Source organism: Salvelinus sp. IW2-2015, linkage group LG5, assembly GCF_002910315.2.
Source record: "Salvelinus sp. IW2-2015 linkage group LG5, ASM291031v2, whole genome shotgun sequence".
Taxonomy (NCBI): domain Eukaryota; kingdom Metazoa; phylum Chordata; class Actinopteri; order Salmoniformes; family Salmonidae; genus Salvelinus; species Salvelinus sp. IW2-2015.
Window position 1 is genome coordinate 12,766,765 of NC_036844.1, and position 25,270 is coordinate 12,792,034.

Below are 25,270 nucleotides of genomic sequence, written 5' to 3' on the forward strand. Positions count from 1 at the left end.
CCTTCCAACACAATCTAGCCTTACATTCTGGCACAGAGACTCATAAGGGACTTCTCCTTAGATTGGGGGGCTGGTTTTGTGGCTGTTGGACTTCCTGAGCCAGAAGTCACAGCGGGTCAAAGTAGGTCCCCCACCTGTCGGACATACGCACCACCAACAAAGGCTCTCCTTAGGGAAGTGTTTAGTCCCCCTTCCTGTACACTAATAGTTGTACTAGTTCCCATCCTGACAGACACCTCGTTAAGTTCGCTGATGACACTGCCTTGATCAGCCTGTTGCATGATGACGAGGAACACCATGGCCCGGTCCTAAATTACTTTGTAGAGTGGTGTGATGAATCACACTTGGTCCTCAATACCAATAAGACCAAAGAGATGTGCATAGACTTCAGGAAGCGTACAACACCTACCTCTGCAACATCTATCAGAGGTCAGAACATAGAGATGTAGAGGAATACAAATATCTGGGTGTCCTCTTGGACAACAAGCTTCAGTGGCGTAAATGTACAGACCTGAGACTGTACTTTCTCAAAAAGCTGGGATCTTTTAAGGTTGACTGTACTAAACCGACTCTGTTTTACAAATCTTTCATTGGTTTGGGAATGCCAGAGTCAGCCAGATAAATATGCTGAGGGATTAGACAGGCCTGTATCAGATCTTTATGGTCAGGGCCCTCAGCAAGACACAGTATATGGGGGGCTGGTGAATCGTCTGGGGGACACTGGAACATGTGTATGGGGGGCTGGTGAACTGTCATTTCAGGCCCAAGCCACCCCCTGTACCCAGACTTTGAACTACTCCCCTCTGGGTGCAGGTATAGGGCACCCCCCGGCAAGAAAAACAGAACTAGACAATAATTTGTGCCAGGTGTGATATCCCTCCGAAACAGCTCGGGCTAATGTTCCTATCGACCCAGTAAGGCCAGCAGGCTATTCTATTTTTATTGGTATGTATCCATTATGAAAGTTGTATTGTGAATTTGTTTTGTATTTAAACGTGTACATGACACTGCAACAACATTTCCTCATGGGGACAATAAAGTCAGTAAATCAAAGTAAAGTTCTTACCCAGACTGTGTGGTAGACAGTGTAGACATCACGATCGCATGCGTACACCGGGATGGCCCGCAGCGTAAAGCCAAATTTCTTCCCCGAGCTGTGGATGATGATTGGATGCCTAGGGTTGATGACGCCGAGGGAGGAGTCTCGGCTGGGTGAGGAGTCACGAGAGGAAGGGTCAGAGGAGAGAGAGTAGGGGGATATGGGGCTGGCCAGTGGGGACACCCCAAAGATATCTGGAACAAGACAGACAAATATAGATTATCATTTGAAATGACTAAAAACGTCTGTAAATATCACAAAGTCGGCCTTTAAGATATCTGGAACAATGAGAAACACAATTCTAATGATATCTGTACCACTAAGAGACACATTAATGAAGGGCATTATTACTTGGGGAAATAATATGGTCATTGTGATACAATCAAGGGACTAATCTGGCAATGTGCCAGATACATTGTGAGAGCAAAATAAATGTTGCCATAGACGTTTTTATATAGCACACCATCAATTTTTATGCTAATTTTATAGGGTGAATTTTCCAATTCTTCAAACCAAAATACCCAGTGGAGGTTCATTTAAAGGTTAAAACACAAGACACGCATACAAAGAGCGCTATTGTCATTTCTATTGATCTGTCTTCCTGTAGCTCTCCCCTCAGTAGCCAGCTGTTCCTATACAGCCTGGAATCACTGTGCCACTGCTGGGAGTGAGACATGAGGGATTTACCCTTAGGGGGTGTTTTTCTCAGCTACTACCTCAGTTACAGGCTCCTCTTCTGTGCTACTGCATATATAGCCACTCCATAAACTGTAGCCTCTTCCCAGCAGCAGCCGGGCCCATTTCACACAGATCTAATGGCCTCTCATTGCTCTTTAACCATCCTTAAATCGAAATGCTGGAGATCGCAGGGGTAGGGTGTGTGTATCGTCTGACTCACCTCCAGGGATCATGAGGGAGAGGGCACTGGCTGAGACAGACTTGGGGACTTTGGCAACAACACCATGCTTCTCTCCATGTCTATCAGGCCGCAGGCCGGCATGCTGGCCTCCCAGGTCCATGGGGGTCTTGGAGGAGGAGTCAGGGCTGTCTACGCCCTCACCCCTGGAAGGAAGCGGGTCCAGGTGCTCTGAGAAACTACCTACAGACCAAAGAAGAACAGGGTACAATTATGTCCAAAATGTTCCATACATGTTTTTGTTACAGTCAAGCACATTAAAAACATTGAACCATATTATAACTTTTTTTGCTTTTGAATACCATTTGAACCCACAGTCTTAAACACCCAACATGATGCCCATATCTAGCATTATCCCTACATATTCTACCAGCTCTAACCAGTGCTCTAGGCCCAGGCCTCCATACCAGAGAGAGTAGCCCCGCTGTGGGTGCTCCCGGGGGTGGTTGCGTCAGCCTCGTCCTCTCCGATGGAGAAGGCCACCTTGCTGGGGTCCCCCAGGACCAGGGACTCCTCATCTCCATCCTCGGCCGAGATAGCAAACTTGGGGAGCAGGCCGGGGGGGCGAAGGCCCATGCTAGTGCTCTCTGTGTCCGAGGATCGGGACAGGGAGTGCCTGAGGGGAGAAAATGGAAATGGGTAAATATCAACCACCCTCAGAAAATAAACATTCAAAACATACTAGTTTACTCTATTATAATTGTTGTACTGACTAATTGGGTTTTGCATTGCAAGTGTAATGGTGATGAGAACTGAATGAATGGTGAACCAAAAGGTGTGTGAAAACAATAGATGGTCATTAATCAGAGTTTGAGTGTAACAGAAGGGATATTGTGGAGCGTACATTTCAGTGAACTCCGGTGTCCAGCTCAGAGAGTCCACAGTCAGAGAGCTCTCACTCTTCTTCTCCTCTGTCTCGCCCTTCTCCTCCAGCTGGCCACGGGACAGGTCCAAGCTGCTGTACACCTACACACCACACAGACCGAGAGACCAACACATGCAGGGACAGACACACAGACAGAGACCTTACAGACTGTCCTCATAGAGGAAAGAAACTACTGTACACAAACACATCACTCATAAATATATCCATTCATAGTATGAAAAAGTTGGGACAGACCTTGATACTATAGAAAACAGGCAGTGATTCCAAAATAGCGGCAGCAGCCACTGCTTAGACTGCTAGGCTGTGCACTACAAACTGGTGGGTCGCGGTGGATCACGGAACAAAAACTGCCATTCTCCTGCCTTCGAAGGCACATTGTTTTCAGAGGCAGAGCATACTGCAATGCAGCACAACAACGCGCACGTGTTGGCATTGTGTTCTACGTTCTCCCAAAATAGATCTGATTTGCAGCAGAACATTTATGCAAAGCTGAGATTTACATTACATGCTGTAGGGGGTTGGGGTAAAGATGCAGAGCATGTTTTATGGAGCAAACAAAGTCTGTTCCATATGAAATCTTACATGTTGAGTTAACACTGAAAGCTTTCCAGATGTTGGTTTGAACTACAATCATTTTCTGTTTAAGGTAACGACCTCATTGATCCAAAATTGGCTTTCCATCATAAGGAGTGATATGGAAGTGTGCGAGCAGTGATGCTTTGAGTGAATGCTTTGTAACTTATCGAGTGAGAGAAAGAGCGAAATAGAGCGAGAGAAAGAAAGAGAAAGAAAGAGAACACACCTTGGAGAACCTGTGAGAGCAGGAGGAGAACTGTCGTAGCTCCACATTGAAGTCTTCATCATTCATATCCTCCTCCTCCTCCGTCTCCAGGTGATGGTACCTATCTGATCGAGCTGTGGAGGGAAAAAACTTTCACTTTCACTTTCGAAGCAGCTGTATTCTCTAGTATAGATTACTGTACTTTTTAAGAGCAGGAAGTAGACTAGACTCACTGTCGAAGTAGCTGTATTCTATAGTATAGATAACTGTACTTTTTAAGTGCAGGAAGTAGACTGGACTCACTGTCGAAGTAGCTGGTGTCGTCCTCTGACTCCAGCTGAGGGATGAACTCAGCCTTCTGTCTCAGCAGACTGTCCCAGTCCAGAGTGTGGAAGAACTTGTGGTGCTTCACCTCATACGCACCGCCTAAGGAAGGATGCACAAACACATTATGAACAGACACATAACCTGACAGAACTTGAGAGGATCTGCAGAGAAGAATGGGAGAAACTCCCCAAATACAGGTGTGCCAAGCTTGTAGCGTCATACCCAAGAAGACTCGAGACTGTAATCGCTGCCAAAGGTGCTTCAACAAAGTACTGAGTAAAGGGTCTGAATACTTATGTAAATGTGCTATGTTTTTTTGTTTTTAGCTTTGTCATTATGGCGTATTGATGAGGGGGATTTTTTTTTTAATCCATTTTAGAATAAGCTTGTAACGTAACAAAATGTGGAAAAAGTCAAGGGGTCTGAATACTTTCTGAATGCACTGTAAACACACGTGGTGTAAAGTACTTAATAAAAAATACTTTAAAGTACGACTTAAGTAGTTTTGTGTTGTATCTGATCTGTATTACTATGTATTTTTGACAATTTCTACTTTTACTTAACTACATTCCTAATGAAAATAATTTACTTTTACACCATAATTTTCCTGACACCCAAAATATTTGTTACATTTTGAATGCTGAGCCGACAGGAAAAGTGTTCAATTCACACGCTTATCAAGAGAACATCTGGCATCTCTACTGCCTTTGATCTGGCGGTCTCACTAAACACACAATGATGTTTGAGTGTTGGAGTGTGCCCCTGGCTTTCCGGAAAATACAAAAAACAAGAAAAGGCGCCATCTGGTTTGCTTAATAAGGAATTTTAAATGATTTGTACTTTTACTTTTGATACTTAAGTATATTTAAACAAAATACTTTTAGACTTTTACTCAAGTAGTATTTTCACTCACTCGAGTGATGCTCTCACTCGAGTCATTTCTATTAAGGTATCTTTACTTTTACTCAAGTATGACAATGGGTACTTTTCCACCTCTGCATACACAACAGACTCACAGAGATGGACATAGATAAAGAAAAGATTTGAAAAGATGGCGCCGACCGAGATGGCCGCCTCGCTTGCGTTCCTTGGAAATATGCAGTATTTTGTTTTTTATGTGTTATTTCTTACATCGGTACCCCAGGTAATCTTAGGTTTCATTACATACAGTCGGGAGAACTACTGAATATACGATTACAGTACTCACCATCGTTATAACCAGGAATATGACTTTACCGAAACGGATCCAGTGTTGCCTTCACCCAATACAATGGATCTGATCCCAGCCGGGGACCTATGCGACGCCGTAAAAGGGCAAACGTAGCGGTCTCTTGGTCAGGCTTCGGAGACGGGACATCGCGCTCCACTCCCTAGCATACTACTCGCCAATGTCCAGTCTCTTGACAATAAGGTTGATGAAATCCGAGCACGGTAACATTCCAGAGAGACATCAGGGATTGCAACGTGCTCTGCTTCACGGAAACATGGCTAACTCAAGAGACGCTAACGGAGTCGGTGCAGCCAGCTGGTTTCTTCACGCATCGCGCCGACAGAAACATACATCTTTCTGGTAAGAAGAGGGCGGGGGGTATGCCTTATGATTAACGAGACTGTGGTTGATCATCATAACAACACACAGGAACTCAAGTCATTCTGTTCACCTGATCTAGAACTCCTCACAATCAAATGTCGACCGCATTATCTACCAAGGGAATTTCTCTTCTATAATACAGCTGTATATATTCCCCCCAAGCAGACACATCGATGCCCTGAACGAACTTTATCTGACTCTTTTGTAACTGGAAACCACACACACTGAGGTTGCATTCATCGTAGCTGGGGATTTTAACAAGGCTAATCTAAAAACAAAACTCCTAAATTCTATCAGCATATCGATTGTGCTACCAGGGCTGGTAAAACCTGGATATTGTTTACTAACTTCCGCGACGTCATATAAGGCCCTCCCCGCCTCTTTCGGCAAAAGCTGACCAGGACTCCATTTTGTTGATTCCAGCCTCCAAACAGAAACTAAAACACAAGTCTGCCGCTCAGGTCTTTCAAGCTGGTCCGACCAATCTGATTCACGCTTCAAGACTGCTTCGATCACGCGGATTTGGAATATGTTCCGCATTGCGTCAACAACAACATGGACGAATATGCTGATTCGGTGAGCGAGTTCATTAGGAAGTGCATTGACGATGTGTACCACACAACGATTAAACATTCCCAAACCAGAAACCGTGGATTGACGGCAGCATTCGCGTGAAAAACTGAAAGCGGCGAACCACTGCTTTTAACCAGGGCAAGGTGACCGGAAACATGACCGAATACAAACAGTGTAGCTATTCTCTCCGCAAGGCAATCAAACAGGCTAAGTCCAGTAAGAGACAAAATAGAGTCGCAATTCAACAGCTCAGACAAAGAGGTATGTGGAGGGTCTACAGTCTATCACGGATTACAAAAGAAAACCAGCCGTCGCGGACCAGGTGTCTTGCTCCAGACAGGCTAAATAACTTTTTTGCCCGCTTGAGGACATACAGTGCACCTGACACGGCCCTACCAAAACCTGCGGGCTCTCCCTTCATGCAGCGAGGTGAGTAAAACATTTAAACGTGTTAAGCTCGAAAGCTGCAGGCCAGACGGCATTCCAGCCGCGTCCTCAGAGATGCGCAGACAGCTGGCTGGTGTGTTTAACGGACATATCAATCAATCCTTAATCCCAGTCTGCTGTCACATGCTTCAAGAGGGCCACCATTGTTCCTGTTCCCAAGAAAGCTAAGGTAACTGAGCTAAACGATACCGCCGTAGCACTCACTTCGTCATCATGAAGTGCTTTGAGAGACTAGTCAAGGCCCATATCACCTCCACCCTACCGGGACACCTAGACCACATATGTCAGAGTCAAGGCCCGCGGGCCACATCCGGCCGGAGAAGGGTTTTTTACGGCCTGGGATGATCTTGATTTATTATTAGAACGCGCCCGCAGACCGCAGCAAGCCGGAGCCCGCAGATCTTTTACACGCACCAATACTACATTTCCCACAATGCAACGGTGACGCACCGAGCAGTAGGCTGCTTCATTTAATATTTATTGGCACAGCAGTCGTCAGCATCACAGTAAAATTAACTTTCAGATACCATCAAAAATGGCAAAACGGAAGGTGGACACTGAGAACCGGGGGTTTCAAACAAGGTGGGAGTCGGAGTATATGTTCACGGAGGTAGCTGGAAACCTGTTGTGTTTTCTGTGTGGAAAAGTGTGGCGTACTGAAAGAGTATAATCTGAGACGACATTATGAAAGAAACACGCGGACAAAAAACAAGAATATGGACTGGAACAAGGCTACAAAGGCAGAGGAATTAAAACGAGGCCTCAAATCTCGACAGGCTCTGTTCAAAAAAGCCAAATACAAGGCAGGCTGCTGTCAAGCCAGTTTTTTTTTTGGCAGAAGAGATCGCTAAAATCAGCCCGGCATTTACGAGGGGGATTATTCAAAACTGCATGATTAAAGTTTGTGACGAAGTTTGCCCAGAAAAAAGGCAACTCTTTTTAAATGTGAGTCTGAGCAGAAACACCATTGCCGAGAGATAGACCAGTTGTCCATCAATCTAAAAGAGCAGCTTGTGAAAAAGGGAAAAGATTTCATTGCATATTCTTGGTGTGGATGAGAGACCGACATTTCTGACATTGCCAGTTGTCAATTTTCATCCGCGGAGTGGACTCCAGCCTAAGCGTGACAGAGGAGTTTTTGGCTTTACGTCCTATGCATGGCACAACTACGGGGCATGATTTGTATGAAGAGGTGTCAAGATGTGTAAATGAGATGGAGCTGCCTTGGGAAAACTCTGGGTTTTGACAACGACGGAGCACCTGCGATGTGTGGACACAGGAGCGGACTGGTGGCGAAGATACGGGAAAGATGCAAGAGGAAAACGCGACAGGTGAGCTGACAGCTTTCATTGTATATACACCAGGAAGCGTTGTGCGGTAAAGCCTTGAAATGGAGCATGTAATGAGCATCATCACGCGCACAGTTAACTTTATCAGAGCCAAGGTTTGAATCACCGCAGTTCAAGGCATTTCTGACGGAGTTAGAAACGGAGCATGTGATTTGCCTTATCACACAGAGGTGCGATGGCTAAGCCAGGGAAAGGTGCTTCAAAGATGTTTGAGCTTCGTGAGGAGATTGTCTGTTCTTGGACAGCAAAGGGAAAGACACAACACAATCCGAGACGAAATGTTTCTGTGTGAAATGGCTTTTCTGTGTGACATTACGAGTCATCTGAATGCAATGAACTTGCAGCTGCAGGGTCGGGATCATGTCATCTCTTGATATGTACGTACAGTGAAGGCATTTAAACCAAACTGACTCTGTGGGAGACGCAGATGCGGAAAGAAAATTTGAGCCACTTTCCCAGCTGCCAGACCTGAAGAGAAGCTCTTACCAGTGCGTTCCCGAGCGCACAGTTGGCTGATAAAATAGGTATGCTTGCCGCTGACTTTCGACGCCGATTTGCTGACTTGAAGCACAAAAAAGCAGGTTGGAACTGCTCGGTAACCCATTTGCTGTTGACGTGGAAAGCTCACCACCAAACCTCCAAATGGAGTTGATTGACCTCCAATGCAATGATGCACTGAGGGCAAAATATGCGGCAGTGGGTGCTGCGGAGTTCGCCCGTTTCCTCCGACAAATGCCCCAGCTGCGCATCCAGGCTGCTCAAACGTTGTCTATGTTTGGCAGCACATACCTGTGTGAACAACTGTTTTCTTTGATGAACTTGAACAAAACTACACACAGAAGTCGACTTACTGCTGAACACCTCACTCAATTCTGAGGATTTCCTCAGCTCAGAGCCTTACCCCGAACATTGATGAACTTGTGGAAAAGATGGGACACCACCAAGTATCACCCTCAACCTCAAACAAGTGAACATTACTGTGCAATCACATATTTAGAGTTTTTACTCAGTTCAAGTTTAAAAGTTCAAGTTTAATATTTGTTTTCACTGCATGTTACTTCTCCTTAAACAAAGTGTTGTTTTGATTAATAGATTTTTGCACTTTATTTTATTGTATTTCAATCCAATTATATTTTAAAAATATTTCAGTTGAGTGGTGATAGAAAATTGCTATTATTGTTTTTTTCTTTGAAGTAAATTTAGCCCACTTTTGCTAAAATAGAAATATGGCTACTGATGGTGCCTTGAATACCGGTTTCTTTCATTTATGTTCATGTATATGGGGATTTTTATATAAAAGAAATTTGTCTTTTGTGTCTGTAAAATAAAGATTATGACAGAGCCATAAGAAAATATTGCTTTATTTATCTGATCATATTGGAATATATTTGTTAGTTTTCAGTAGGTTAATTAGGTTCACTAGACTATATGCGTCATTTAAAAATTTTCAATGAACATTCGAACAGTCCGGCCTCGGCTTGTAGCAATTTTTTTTATTTGGCCCTCCGTCCATTTGACTTGACACCCCTGCCCTAGACCCACTCCAATTTGCTTACCGACCCAATAGGTCCACAGACGACGCAATCGCAACCACACTGCACACTGCCCTAACCCATCTGGACAAGAGGAATACCTATGTGAGAATGCTGTTCATCGATTACAGCTCAGCATTTAACACATAGTACCCTCCAAACTCGTCATCAAGCTCGAGACCCTGGGTCTCGACCCCGCCTGTGCAACTGGGTCCTGGACTTCCTGACGGGGCCCCCAGGTGGTGAGGGTAGGTAACAACATCTCCACCCTGCTGATCCTCAACACTGGGGCCCCACAAGGGTGCGTTCTGAGCCCTCTCCTGTACTCCCTGTTCACCCACGACTGCGTGGCATGCACGCCTCCAACTCAAAATCATCAAGTTTGCGGATGACACTACAGTGGTAGGCTTGATTACAAACAACGACGAGACGGCCTACAGGGAGGAGGTGAGGGCCTCGGAGTGTGGTGTCAGGAAAATAACCTCACACTCAACGTCAACAAAACAAAGGAGATGATTGTGGACTTCAGGAAACAGCAGAGGGAGCACCCCTATCCACATCGACGGGTCAGTAGTGGAGAAGGTGGAAAGTTTTAAGTTCCTCGGTGTACACATCACGGACAAACTGAATTGGTCCACCCACACAGACAGCGTTGTGAAGAAGGCGCAGCAGCGCCTCTTCAACCTCAGGAGGCTGAAGAAATTCGGCTTGTCACCAAAAGCCATCACAAAACTTCTACAGATGCACAATCGAGAGCATCCTGTCGGGCTGTATCACCGTGGTACGGCAATGCTCCGCCCACAACCGTAAGGCTCTCCAGAGGGTAGTGAGGTCTGAAGAACGCATCACCGGGGGCAAACTACCTGCCCTCCAGGACACCTACACCACCCGATGTCACAGGAAGGCCATAAAGATCATCAAGGACAACAACCACCCAAGCCACTGCCTGTTCACCCGCTATCATCCAGAAGGCGAGGTCAGTACAGGTGCATCAAAGCAGGGACGAGAGACTGAAAAAACAGTTCTATCTCAAGGCCATCAGACTGTTAAACAGCCACCACTAACATTTAGCGGCCGCTGCAACATACTGACTCAACTCCAGCCACTTTAAAAATGGGAATTGATGGAAATTATGTAAAAATGTACCACTAGCCACTTTAAACAATGCCACTTAATATAATGTTTACATACCCTACATTACCCATCTCATATGTATATGTATATACTGTACTCTATATCATCTACTGCATCTTGCATCTTTATGTAATACATGTACCACTAGCCACTTTAAACTATGCCACTTTATGTTTACATACCCTACAGTACTCATCTCATATGTATATACCGTACTCTATACCATCTACTGCATCTTGCCTATGCCGTTCTGTACATCACTCATTCATATATCTTTATGTACATATTCTTTATCCCTTTACACTTGTGTGTATAAGGTATAGTTGTGGAATTGTTAGGTTAGATTACTTGTTGTTATTACTGCATTGTCAGAACTAGAAGCACAAGCATTTCGCTACACTCGCATTAACATCTGCTAACCATGTGTATGTGACTAATAAAATTTGATTTGATTTGATTTATAGATATCTTGCACACATAGGCCTCCTGCAAGTACCAACATACACACTTCCGCTCCATTCAAGACAAAAGTTGACATTGGACAGAGGTGCCACTGCCCCAACACAAAAGGAAATGCAGACGCTAACATTTCATCCTCTCTTTTTTATTGGCCAGCACCCAAAAGTGACATCACCGGCCATTAATTATGCAGTGCAATTTCCTGCCGGTGACCTTTGTGGAAGAGACGGAGGGCCGCCGATGAATAGTTTGACCCCAACCTCTGGATCTGATGAATACAGTCCTGTATAGCCTGCTGTGCAGGAGACAAAGGCTACGTCCCAAATGGCACCCTATTCCCTTCATGGTGCACTACTTTTGACCAGAGCCCTATATAGCAAATAGGGTGCCATTTAAGACACGGTGGGGAGCCCGTGGCATCATCTCAGGTCAGGGCAATGTTTATGATTCGCAGACGCTGAAGATGCGTGACCTTGCCCGGGTCGACATTCGAGGCGGCCCGGGAGGAATTATTGTAATTGGGGAAAGGAAAAGGTGAGGCAGCGGGGTTATGTGATAAACTGTTCCGCCCATTTGTTTGATCCCATTTGTCCAGCCTTGTATCTTTAAATAATGGGCTGTGCTGAAAAGGCACCAAGAGAGTTATGACAATAACCACTGTCTGTACCTGGACAGTTTTAACTGAGGGGAAGAGAATGCTCCCTGGTAGGTCATAACTGTTAGTAAACCTTTGAACACCTTCAACCTCTAATAATAGAAAACCTTTCCTTTCCTGTACCCTGTGCTGAGTTTCAACAAACTAAACGTAGCCCCAATAAATCCAATCTTTTGCCTGACTCACATAAATATGGGGCCGACCCGAACTGTAATCTGCTTGGTGGATGTGAAACCAGGCCAGCCCAGTACAGCTTGGCTTGGTTTGGTAGAGTGAAAAAGGTATTTGTATGTGGCATGTGTTGTGCACAACGTGTGCCTACCTGTTCCCATCCTCTCCAGAGGGTTCTGTCTGAGTAGCAGGGTGATGAGTTCCTGGGAGTCGGCAGGGGGAGCATCTTCTCCTTCCGGCCAGTTGATCTCATCTTGGAAACGACAACACACTCAGTTAGTTAGTTAGTACTTAGCATTATCCCACAGACAACACATACAGAGTTAGCTAGAAGTTAGCAACAATATCCCACACAAAAAAACAAACTGAGTTGACTAGCCGTTAGCAATATCCCATAGAAACACACACTGAGTTAGCTAGCCATTAGCAATATTCCTTAGACAACACATACGGAGTTAGCAAGAAGTTATTAACAGCACCCCATAGACAACACATACTGAGTTAGCAGTTAGCCACAGTTAACAGTCCCACAGTCAATCTGATTAATGCATGTCATTGAGAGTTTCCTCAGACAAAAGGGCATATTGTTATTCACACCATTGAATGTGGAAATTGGCGATCTTCCCTCCCTCAAGGATGAGATATGAAATTCATGATTGTCTGTTCTCCAGTACTGGAATAATATGTATTATCCAGGTCTGAAACATTTTTATAATTACAATGCCTTCAGAAAGTATTCATACCCTTCGACTTATCCACGTGACTCGTTTCAGGAAACTAGGCGTATGTCGCGAATCACTACTTCACAGGAGCGTCATTTTCTTATTTATTTTTATTATCAAAATGCGTTTTTAGGCAGAAATGCCTTCTGGAACATGTGAACTTCATGTGCCTTAATAATAAACTTGTATGCCATCTGTAAATATTAATTAAATTATTAAATTACGAGCCTAGTTGGTTTAGCCACAGAAAAAGACAACAACCATCCCGCCAGCCATGATCGGCTGAGATAATGTGTAGGCTCGACATGCCGAGTGATGAGTTCTAATTGGTCTGCCATGTAGCTCGCTGCTGTCTATAACATGAGCTGGTCAGTACATGTAGGTAATCCTTTCTAATCTGCTTTTTTGAAAGATATCACGTAGTAGAACTGCATAAGTGTTGCTCTCCACTTTCTGGATGACTGAGTTTTGAAATCAGTGGAATTAGAGTATGATAGCTAAGAAGATGGAGATAATTCTGGCGTTTGATTGCAAATATGCAGACAGAGTCAAAAAGAGAACTGTTGTATAAAATACCTGTCTCCGGATTACGTCTTCAAACTAAGGGTAACCATGGCATCCGTGAGAGAGAGGGAGAAGCGTTCATCCATGTTTACGGGTAAGATAGTCTAGCTAGCTACATTTTCAGATATTACACATTTCTCATTTTGTCAGAAAGTCGTTTTCATTTCAAGTTAAAGTGTACTGTTATCTAGCTAGCTAACATTAGCTGGCTGGCTAGCTAGCTAATGTTACATGTATGATCTGTGTAGTAATATTATTCATATCTCTGAGCCATTTGCATTGCTAGTTATAGCCTAATGTAAGCTAGCTAAAATTTAACCTGGTTGGTTATCTACCTGCAGATTCATGCAGGGTAGTAACGTTATGAGATGGGATTATGATTAATTGTTTAGCTTGCTAGCTAGCTACAAGTCTAAACAAAAGACTCCACTATGCAAGTAACTATTTCAATAGAATGTTCATGATGTCACTGCAACAACTGTCGATAGACGTAGCTGATAAATTCACTCTGGCCATCTACTCCGATTTCAGAGCACTCCCGTCAGTGTGCCAGAGCGCAGAATAACTTACGAACGCTCAACACCCACTGAATATGGCCGGTGTCACTAATCGTTGCCGTAAAAATGTCATTCATTTGTTGCCAGCAGCAGTCACCAACGCTCTAGATAACATAAAAACAGCCTAACATAAAAACAGCCTAACAAGTTCTGCTAGAGTGAGTAAAATGGTCAGAGAGTTCTCTCATTTGTGTCTGGAAGTAGCTAGCAAGTCAGCCAACGTTAGCCAGTTAGCTTGGGTGCTTGACTGCTGTTAGTCAGAACCCTCGGATCAACCCTTCTCCTCGGCCAGAGCATCCAGTGTGCGCTCCAAAGGCTCCGAGAACGAAACGCTCTGAATTTACGAACAGACAATCTGACAACGCTCTGAGTATACGAACGCCCAGAGCACACTCTGATTAAATTAACGAATACACCCGTAGTATAAGCCAGCCTTTAGTCTTGAAATATCTAGTTGTTTAGTACATAGCCTCACATGTGAATCCTTAAAGAGATGGGTGGGGCTGAAACCTAAGAAGTTGTGAACGATGCTGAATAGGTGTAGATAAAGAAGAGCTCTCCAGTAGGTACTAAAACATTCAAGGGCCATTTTCTCAAAAGTGTGGTTACAAGTTTATCAACTTTCAAAGCACACTACCATTGTTCCTCAACGGTAGTGTATGACATAACATTTTAACATAAACATTTGTACGATGTAAAGAACACCATTTCAAATTTTGCTACAAAAGACCGAATCGAGCCTCTCGGTCACATTTTATTGTGTTACAGGCTGAATTCAAAATTGATTCAATATTTTTTTTTTTATTCTCACCCACGTACACACCCCATAATGTCAAAGTGAAAACATTTTTTATACATTTTAGCAAATTCATTGAAAACGAAATATCGAATTTATAGAAGTATTCACACCCCTGAGTCAAGAAGCATCTTTGGCAGCGATTACAGCTTTAAGTCGTATTGGGTATGTTTGTATCAGCGTTGCACATCTGCATTTGGGGATTTTCTCACATTCATCCTTCCTTGCGGATTTTCTCAAGCTCTGTTAAGTTAGGTGGGGAGCGGTGGTAAACAGCAATATTCAAGTCTTTCCACAGACCTTCAAATGGGATTCAAGTCTGGGCTTTGGCTGAGCCACTCAAGGACTTTCACATTTTTGTTCTGAAGCCATTCCAGCGTTGCCTTGGCTGTATGGTTGGGGTCATTGTCCTGTTGAAATGTAAGTCTTCGCCCCAGTCTAAGGTTGTTTGCACTCTGATGCAGGTTTTCATCAAGGATTTTGCTGTATTCGACTCCATTGATCGTTTCCTCTATCCTTACCAGTCTCCCAGTCCTTGCCGCTGAAAAACATCCCATCCTCATAGCATGATGCTGCCACCACCATGCTTCACGGCAGGGATGGTGTTAGACAGGTGATGAGGTGTGCCTGGTTTTCTCCAGACAGGGCTTTGCATTCAGGCCAAAGAGTTACATTTTTGTCTCATCAGACCACAACATCTTTTGCCTTATGCTCTCAGTCTCTCACGTTCCTTTTTGTCATGTGCCCTTTTTCTGAGGAGTGACTTCCGTCTGGCCACTCTCCCATAAAGCCCAGATTGGTGAAGTGCTGTAGAGACTGTTGTCCTTCTGGCAGGTTCTCCCATCTCAGCCAAGGAACTCTGTAGCTCTGTCAGATTGGTCATTGGATTCTTGGTCACCTCCCTGACCAAGGTCCTTCTTGCCCGTTTGGTCAGGGTAGAGTCTGGGTAGTTCCATATCTTTTCCATTTCACAATGACCACTGTGGTCTTGGAAACTTTCAACACTCTAGAAATTGTTGTATACCCTTCCCCATATATATGCAGTAGTGTAAAGTACTTATGTAAAAATACTTTAAAGTACTACTGTACTTAAGTAGTTTTTTGGGGTATCTGTACATTACTTTTCTTCATTCCTAAAGAAAATAATTTACTTTTTACTCCATACATTTTCCCTGACACCGAAAAGTACGTGATATATTTTGACAGGAAAACGGTTGAATTCACACACTTATCAAGAGAACATCCCTGGTCATCCCTACTGCCTCTGATCTGGCGGAATAACTAAACACAAATGCTTTGTTTGTAAATTATGTCTGAGTGTTGGTGTGTGCCCCTGGATATCAGTCAATAAAAAGAGAAAAAAAGAAAATCGTGCCGTCTTGTTTGCTTAATATAAGGAATTTGAAATAGTTTTACTTTGACTTTTGATACTTAAGTACATTTTAGCAATTCCATTTACTTTTGATACTTAAGTATATTTAAAACCAAATACTTTTAGACTTTTACTCGAGTAGTATTTTACTGGGTGACTTTCACTTTTACTTGAGTCATTGTGGATTAAGGTATCTTTACTTTTACTCCAGTATGACAATTGAGTACTTCCACCACTGGATCCTTGGACTTCATAGTATAGTTTCTGTTTTTACATGAACTGTCAACTGTGGGACATTATATAGACAGGTGTGTTTCTTTTTAAATCGAGTACAAAAAATTGAATTGGCCACAGGTGGACTCCAATCAAGTTTTAGTGACATCTCAAGGATGATCAAAGGAAATTGGATGCACCTGAGCTCAATTTGGAGTGTCATAGCAAAGGGTGGGAATACTTATTTAAATGAAATATTTCATTTTCAATAATTTAGCAAAAATGTCTAAAAACATCTCACTTTGTCATTATGGGGTACTGTGTGTGAGAAAAAACAAGCAATTTAATCCCTTTTGAATTCAGGCTGTAACGCAATAAAATGTCAAATAAGTCAAGGGGTATGACTATTTTCTGAAGGTACTGTATGTGATCAAAACATCTGTGTTTTCCAGTTTTGTGTGTGTATCTCCATGTGTCTGTGTGTTCATGTGTGTTTGACAAGTGTAGCCTGTTCGCAAAAGTTGAAAAATAGCAGCACACGCCACACCAGTATAGACTGCGCCATTCCACGGATGTCTCTTTGGCGCCATTTCCCTCCCATTTTCATCAAATTTGGGAGTGAAGCATGAATATGCACGGTGGCCCTCAGGCCTGAGCAGCGTGGCATTCAGCTCAGTGTGTTCAGAGCCCTTTAATTAACACTGTGTCCCTCTGGCCTGCCATGATGGAGAGCACACCAAATCTGTCATGGCACCACATTCATTAACATAGAATAGAGGGAACACTTGGGTTCTCTGTAAACTATCATAGAGTTATCAAAAACTAGAAAAAATGTATGTCTCATGTCAAGCTGAATCCACCCCCCCCACACACCATCTGTTTTGTGCATTACATGCCTTAATCCCAAATGAATCGGAAAGATTGGCACCATCTAATTCCATACGGAATAATTAGATAATACCATTAAGGCCTGCATATTTTTGTCCTACTTAGTTATGCATCGATGTCAATGTTAAGTGCAAATTCAACTCCATTGGAACTTAGGATTCGCCCCATAAGTCAAATCAAAAGGAGAGAAGAGAGTTAGACTGACCGCTGATGACCTGCCCAAACAGTTCTTCTGGTGTGTCTCCAAAGAAGGGTACGCAGCCGACCAGGAACTCATAGAGGATGATGCCCATAGCCCACCAGTCCACAGGCTTCCCATAGCCCTGTCTCAGGATCACCTCTGGAGCAATGTACTCTGGGGTCCCACACACCTGCAGACACAGACAGAAGGCAACAGGTATAGGCACATTATAATAGTAGTATATTTTAGTGAAAGGTTGAGGCTGGACATTGTCACATTGGAAAAAGAATAACCTGAAAGCTGTTGGTACCCAATTTCTGAACACTTCGAACCGTGTTCAGACTGGATACCATAGATGTCAGGTTCTCTCTGCTGTCTTGTTTTAATTACCAAAATAAATAAATGAGCAAGAAAGATTGGCTTATACTGTAGGTAGAATGTCAATCATCTCCACACAATGTACCTGTTTATCAGAGAACTCCCGGGCGTCCTTCTCTATGTGTCCCTCGTACAGGTTAGTGGTCATGTTCATCAGGCCCACCTTGGACAGCCCAAAGTCTGTCAACTTGATGTGGCCCATGGAGGTCACCAGCAGACTGGGGAAGGGAGAGAATGAGAGAAAACCATAACATGGATACCAATGGCAGAAGATAGTGTCCGGCATTGTTGGAGCTCAGGAAACGTACTGTACCCTGCAATTACATCTGCAACCCTCTACATGTGACTATGTGACTGTACAACTCTCTAATCTACAAAATCTCGCTCAATTGGCGCAATAACATCGATCACTCAAGTGACTGGCGATTTTAAAAGGGGTAAGATCATCAGTCAAAATACACCAAACGCTTCCATGCTCAGGTCACTAACTCTGTTAAAATGGTCATTTTAAGGCACTGGAAAGAGGAGCAGTCACCCTTATTTGCAGAACGGCTCAAACTGTCAATGAACACTGTCAAACGTGATCTTTTTTTTGTAAATAAAAAAGGAAAGATAAAGGAATATGAAAACAAATGGGCCAAGTTTGAAGTTGTCTCGGTGTGAATGAAAATGGGGGAAGATTTTATTTATAATATGTCAATAATAATCATGGGTATTGATACAAAATGATTTATACAAAACCAATATACCAATCAATAATATGTACATTTATACAAATAATGTACATAATGAAAAATTGCTGGCAACTATATTATGACTAACTTAACCATTTCAGAATATTAATTACCTATTTATTTCTCGTTCTTTAAATTTCGTTGTAGCCCTCCCATACACGCAACATTTGTATTTCAATTTCTTGTTAGGATTAAATTGTGATATGCAAAGAAAAGTATAGAAATGTGACAAAATAGGAGGAGAGCGAACAATGTGTATTTACATGTGGTGTTTTATTTGTTGTTGCTTGGTTAGTGTGACATGTTGGAAAGAAGATATTAATTTTTTAAATCACAAGTCAGCACTAACAGATCTGAGACCAGGCTATATCTATCTACCTTCTCGGTGACATTAGCTGACTTTACTATAGAGATATTAGAGACTGACTTGTCTGGTTTGAGATCCCTGTGGACGATGCCATAGTTGTGGAGGTACTCCAGAGCCAGGACCGTCTCAGCAAAGTACATCCTGGCCATGTCCACAGGCAGGGGACCCATGTTCTTCAGCAGGTTGGCACAGTCACCTCCTAATGGCACACAGACACAGATACTTGGTTTATTGAGTTAATTCTGACATTGAAATATACTACAATGAAGTACATTCAACATATGTTTAATTATTAATGATTAATCCCAACCCAAAAAGTGCATTTGATAAAGAATAGGGATGGACATTAACATGAACCAGTATTTCTAAAGCAGTGTATCCCCCCCCCTGGTGTCAGCTTTCTGTCTTCCACTGTTTTGGGTTCGTAAAAAATCAAATAAACAATAAGAAAAGGCTAGCTACCTTCCACATACTCCATAACCATGCAGAGGTGTCGTCGCGTCTGGAAGGAGCAGTACATGGAGACCACGAAGGGGTTCTCAGCGAAGGTCAGGATGTCTCTCTCCACGAAGGCCTGCTGGATCTGGTTCCTCAGCATCAGGTTCTGTTTGTTGATCTTCTTCATGGCAAAACGCTGCTTGGTCTCCTTATGGCGCACCAGATACACAGCCCTGTCAGAGAGAGAGAGAGGAGACAATATGTCCGACAAAGTAGCAAAGGCTAAGTTAAATCAACCATACATTACTCTGTCAGACAAAGAATGACACGGTTAGTCATAAACGTGGTAAAGATGGCTTGAAATCACACATTCATAGCTCTGTAGGAGAGGGAATACATGATGTAAGTGCCGCGGTATATACTTATTTGTGGTTTAGGAACAGAAAAGGACAGGGCCATGAATTGAAGGTTGAAAATATGAGTACAAAATGTGAGTAAATCCAAATCACATATCCAATTCAAATCCTAAATGACAGCTGAAACAGGTGTGGATTCCATCATAACCGTCCTGACTAACACCAGAGAAGTTTCTCTCACCCGTAGGCTCCGTTGCTGATGAGTTTGGTCATCTCAAAGTCCATCTCGCAGGGCTTTCGTCGGGATCGTAGGGCCACGCTCAGACTCTGGGACTGGGAGGACGAGAGTAGAGAAACTTTATTGTACGGAAAGACATCAAACCTGTAATTAAAAACTTGAATAAAATATACTGAATACTCACAGAGTCATCTGTCTCTGGTGTTTCCGCTATCCCACTGTCATAACTGGTCATCTGAGCAATTTCTGTAGGAGAGAGAGAGAAAGAAAGAACATGTCAGCATTTCATTCGACTTTGCAATTTCAGCATTTTCACCTTCAAACACCAAACAGTGACCTTTAAATCCAGATGTCTTATATATACACACCTCAACATTTAGTCAAAGCCTATAGGGAGTTGACATTACTGTATATTAACACACTTTCTTTTTTATGGCAGTTAAGAAAGAGCAATCTGTTGACTTTGTCCACCTAATAAGCTGAGTCTGAGAAATCCTAAACGAGAGGAAATGAGGTGGAAACCAGAAGTGGCAGCAACACATGTCGGACATTCATTAAGAAAACCACAACTCCAGAACACTCAAGTGTATGTGTGTGCGTTCGTGTTTTGCGTATGTGTGTGCGTCTTGCATGTGTATGTGCATATATACATGCACGTGTGTGTGCATCACTACCCATCAGTGATGTATGAACAGCAGGAGGTAGCGAATCAGGAGGGGGGGGGGGGGGGGGTCGTTCGGTCGTCCCCACAGAGACCCTAAACCCATTTCCAATGCCACTTAACATCTGTCCCTGCCTAGAAGGCTGCTTCCAACACTCCAGGCTACTGGGCAAGGAAAACACACGGGATAAGCCCAGGGGAAATGAGTGGAGAGACATTGGCAAATGAGGACGGAGGTTAGTGAGCCAGTCTGTGTGTAGAACTGTTTCAGCTCTATAGGGAGACCATTCGTTTCTAATTAGTCAGAATGAACGTTGGGGTTTAAATTGAGAGGGAGAGTCATTAGGATGGCAGTCTGTTCGGTACAGGACACATGTTACTCTACATCACCTTTGTCTTAGACCTTCTTCATTGGTGTTTAATACTAGCCTGACAGGTTATATTAGCCTCGCAAAAAATATTTACATTAATGCTGATGCAATAATTTGGTCATTGTGGATACTGAAATGGTAGCTAGTACTTCTAGTACTAGTTCTTTTGTAGTAGTTATACTGCAGTAAAACAAGTAATTATTCTCTAAAAACTGATAAGATGTTCTGCTCCAGCAGTGCTTCCAAAACGTTAAGACCCCAATATCCACAACATAATTACGATTTTTTAAATTTATCGTAGTATTTTATCACAGTACATTACAGAGGGAGTTTTACGAGGAACAGAACGTGCAAGTTAATAAATAATGAGAAATTACTTTTCTCAAAATGTAGGCTTTAGTGTTCCGATGAAGCTGGTTGGGGTTAACTAGATTCTGTGTTAGGATCATACTCTTATCATAGAATTATATTTATCATATTTTCATCAGGTCATCAATGTAGCTGGGACTTCGAGAACACAAAGCATGACAAGTGATTGGATGATCCACAATACAATGGCTGCGTTACGATTCTATACCTTTCTCCAGAAGATTGCACTCGTTCAATCCCCACTCATGCATTTAAAAATCATTGGATTGGTGCAAGCATGGCTGGAGGGAGTTTCCACCATATTCCTCACTCCATTCCTTTGAAATCCATGAGGGGGTACACTTCGGGAAAAGGGTGAAGAATTGGAATGTACATCTTGATTACTTCCTTTATCAATGCAGCCCACCACTGGAATGAGTTCACAGCCCTTGCAGCTTTCATCAGAAAGCACTCTTTTCATTTCTGAACGTGTGATGTTTGGCTGCACCTCTACTAACTTTGGTTAAGGCCAGGGCTCTCCAACCGTGTTCCTGAACAACTATCCTCACGTCAGTTTTCGCTCCAACCCAAGTTGTAATTAACCGGATTCAGCTAATTAACCAGCTAATTATTAATCAAGTGAGATAGATTAGAGTTGGAGTGAAAACCTACAGGATGGTAGTTCTCCAGGAACAGGGTTGGAGTTAAAACCTACAGGACGGTAGTTCTCCAGGAACAGGGTTGGAGTTAAAAACCTACAGGACGGTAGTTCTCCAGGAACAGGGTTGGAGTTAAAAACCTACAGGACGGTAGTTCTCCAGGAACAGGGTTGGAGTTAAAAAAAACCTACCAGGACGGTAGTTCTCCAGAACAGGGTGGATTAAAACCTACAGGACGGTAGTTCTCCAGGAACAGGGTTGGAGTGAAAACCTACAGGATGGTAGTTCTCCAGGAACAGGGTTGGAGTTAAAAACCACAGGACGGTAGTTCTCCAGGAACAGGGTTGGAGTAAAAACCGACAGGACGGTAGTTCTCCAGGAACAGGGTTGGAGTAAAAACCTACAGGACGGTAGTTCTCCAGGAACAGGGTTGGAGTTAAAAACCGACAGGACGGTAGTTCTCCAGGAACAGGGTTGGAGTTAAAAACCTACAGGACGGTAGTTCTCCAGGCACAGGGTTGGAGTTAAAAACCTACAGGACGGTAGTTCTCCAGAACAGGGTTGGAGTTAAAAACCTACAGGACGGTAGTTCTCCAGGAACAGGGTTGGAGTTAAAAACCGACAGGACGGTAGTTCTCCAGGAACAGGGTTGGAGTTAAAAACCTACAGGACGGTAGTTCTCCAGGAACAGGTTGGAGTTAAAAACCGACAGGACGGTAGTTCTCCAGGAACAGGGTTGGAGTTAAAACCTACAGGACGGTAGTTCTCCAGGAACAGGTTGGAGTTAAAACCTACAGGACGGTAGTTCTTCCAGGAACAGGGTTGGAGTTAAAAACCTACAGGACGGTAGTTCTCCAGGAACAGGGTTGGAGTTAAAACCTACAGGACGGTAGTTCTCCAGGAACAGGGTTGGAGTTAAAACCTACAGGACGGTAGTTCTCCAGGAACAGGGTTGGAGAGCCCTGGTTTAGGCACGGCCGACCTACTCCCTAAAAGGTCAAAAGTCAAACTTGACGACCTTCCAGGGGGTCCCGTGTTGAGACCCAGCTGGCTGATGATGTAGCGGGGGATGTCAGTCTTGATGCCCTGGCCCTCTTTGGCGTGACCCTCGGCAGCCTCCAACAGATGGTAGAACTCCTCTGGATCAAACTCCTGAGGAGAGGACAACACAGGGACACGGGTTTCACTTCGGGAACTCTTAGTTCCAATGGGCATCGTCCGTGTGCTGTTGGCTTTTCTCTGAGTTGATGGTGATGTTATTGTGACAATGAGGACTAGCAGGAGCAAGAGGAGGATGGATTGCATCTATATTACTTTTGTCACCACCAGAAAGAACTCGTACTTAGTATTAGGACTCAGTGGTTTGCCTAGTCACACCACATGGTCAGGAAAAACTTTTGTCCCTTGGAAAAACTCCTGTCCCTAGTTGCCGTTTAATTTGTGAAGTCATGGCCATGTGCTTGGTAGCTAGCTAGCGACAATTAGGCGAGACATACCAGGCATTCCAGCAGGCGCGCCGGCCTGGCGATGACGATGAGGATCTTCTTTACCAGCTCTTTGATGAAGTTCACCTCCTGGCTCTCCGACCGAGACGTGGACTATAGATACAGAGAACAGAACACACTCGTTCAACATTTCACACGGACCTGTGAGCTGCTCAGTGCTCGGGACTGTAAGCACCATTAAGTGAAAGGGAGGGAGTATAATAGGAAGCAGGCATGAGGCGAGAGGACATTGAGAAATACAAAACATCTATAAACAAGTTATTAATAGTTACAGAATAGAAATAGTGCTACGAAAATGACTGAATACCAGAAGTAAGGGAGCACTGTAAACCAAATTATTTTGGTGAAAGAATCTGTTTGATAGTTTCAAAGTCCTGTGCTGTAATGTACACCGACATTGTACTTACAGTGTACTTATTACTACGGTAAAAGATTGATGTCTTTTAAAGTGGCTGCTAAAGTTAACCAGTGATATCCCCCATGGATAGCGGATGGCACCACACTCTACACTACACACTTTCCTCATCTCCTTTCCTTCATTAATCCAGGTTTTGTATTGTAGAGTAGAGGACACAAGGGGAAAAAAACAACTTTGCATTACATTCATTATTATTACACTATTGAGATGTACCCAAAATGTCACCCACCTCCTGGAAGAGCCTCTCCAGCTTGTCGGTGAGCTCACAGAAGTAGCGTGATGTGATGTGGCCCAGGCGGCTCTTCTCCAGGCAGTCGCGGACCAGCTCGATGATCTGGTGGTGGGCGAAACCCAGCACACCGTCCGCCAGCGGCAGCACGCTCTCCGGGGAGCTGGTCCGGATGATCTCCTGGATCCTCTCCTCCATCTGGGCTGTGGCCTGGAGAGACACAGAGGGGTGGAAAGGGTTACAAGTAGAGAATGTGTTGAGAGAGGGTGAAAAGGTTCAACGGTGGAAAAGAACTGTGGGTGAAAAAGACCAACTCTCAGCAACAACTGTTAAGACATTAGCATTTGTTTTGATAACAAATAACCATTGCTAACGCTAGAATCCTTAGATGTTACATCCATTTTTGGACCTATAAATTAATGATATATACCCATTGATTCTTGAATAATATAACTTATAAATGCCTCATGCGCTTAGTTCAACTGTCGTACACCATTAGATCCCCAAATATAAGATGGTAAACAAGGTAAATGAAAACAAACACTGTATAGCCTCAAAACATGGTTAAAACTATACATTTGATATTATGGAAGGTCAGTACTTGCTCTGTACATAGCTCTGTCTATGAATTTGAGAGTGGTTACATTTCTTCAGCCCCATCCCTTAGCGTTTTTAGCGAAACAGGCGGGGGGGTTCAATTCGTTATTGTTTCAATTAAGGATTCTAGCTTGAAGGCAATACGACATTATAGATCTAACTCAGTTGGCCCCTCACCTTAGGAAAGCGTTCCTTGTAGACATGGTTCATCATAATAATCTCATGATCACAACAGGATGGGGATCTTCCAGGGCTGCAAACACATAGAAATACAAAGGAATGATCAGTAATTATATTACAACAGATATTACAGCACAAATACATTGATATAGTTTGAATCAAATCTCATTTGAAAACTATTCACATAAAAGTATATAAAAGGAGGATACTTTTCAGCGGCCGTTATCCCCGGCATCTATAAAGGTGTGTGACCTTGCCGGGCCTTCGTACGTACCTGAGACTGCGCGAGCGGGGTCGCATGGGCGCGGTCCCCCTCCGTCGGTCATCCCCAGCGATGCTCTCGGTGCAGAAGTGCTTGGAGAGGAAGTGCAGCTCGTCCGGCGTGGGCTGGAAGGGCAGCTGGTGAAGCTTCTCCTGTGATGAACAGGACGACTGGAAATGAAATGAATATACATTGAACGAGAAAAGATAAAAAGAAGAACGAGAGGCTAACGCTTTGATTGACGTCGTTGCACGAGAGAATGGCAGTTACCAGGAGAGTGGGTGCTTTTTCTGACTGCTGTGTTCAATTGATTGGG

The 25,270-nt window shown here is 43.6% G+C and overlaps 1 protein-coding gene across 1 annotated transcript in view; it reads right to left on the minus strand.

Moving 5' to 3' along the window:
• Nucleotides 1-25,270, minus strand: part of LOC111963935 (microtubule-associated serine/threonine-protein kinase 3-like) — a 181,591-nt gene that overhangs the window by 14,220 nt on the left and 142,101 nt on the right. Inside the window, 18 exon segments of the mRNA XM_023987530.2 lie at nucleotides 1,998-2,198; nucleotides 2,423-2,631; nucleotides 2,860-2,981; nucleotides 3,704-3,816; nucleotides 3,986-4,108; nucleotides 12,072-12,173; nucleotides 17,238-17,403; nucleotides 17,677-17,809; nucleotides 18,753-18,891; nucleotides 19,155-19,363; nucleotides 19,728-19,819; nucleotides 19,909-19,970; nucleotides 22,782-22,797; nucleotides 22,799-22,915; nucleotides 23,260-23,361; nucleotides 23,916-24,125; nucleotides 24,690-24,765; nucleotides 24,967-25,124. Coding sequence (XP_023843298.1) covers nucleotides 1,998-2,198; nucleotides 2,423-2,631; nucleotides 2,860-2,981; nucleotides 3,704-3,816; nucleotides 3,986-4,108; nucleotides 12,072-12,173; nucleotides 17,238-17,403; nucleotides 17,677-17,809; nucleotides 18,753-18,891; nucleotides 19,155-19,363; nucleotides 19,728-19,819; nucleotides 19,909-19,970; nucleotides 22,782-22,797; nucleotides 22,799-22,915; nucleotides 23,260-23,361; nucleotides 23,916-24,125; nucleotides 24,690-24,765; nucleotides 24,967-25,124 — 2,350 coding nt within the window.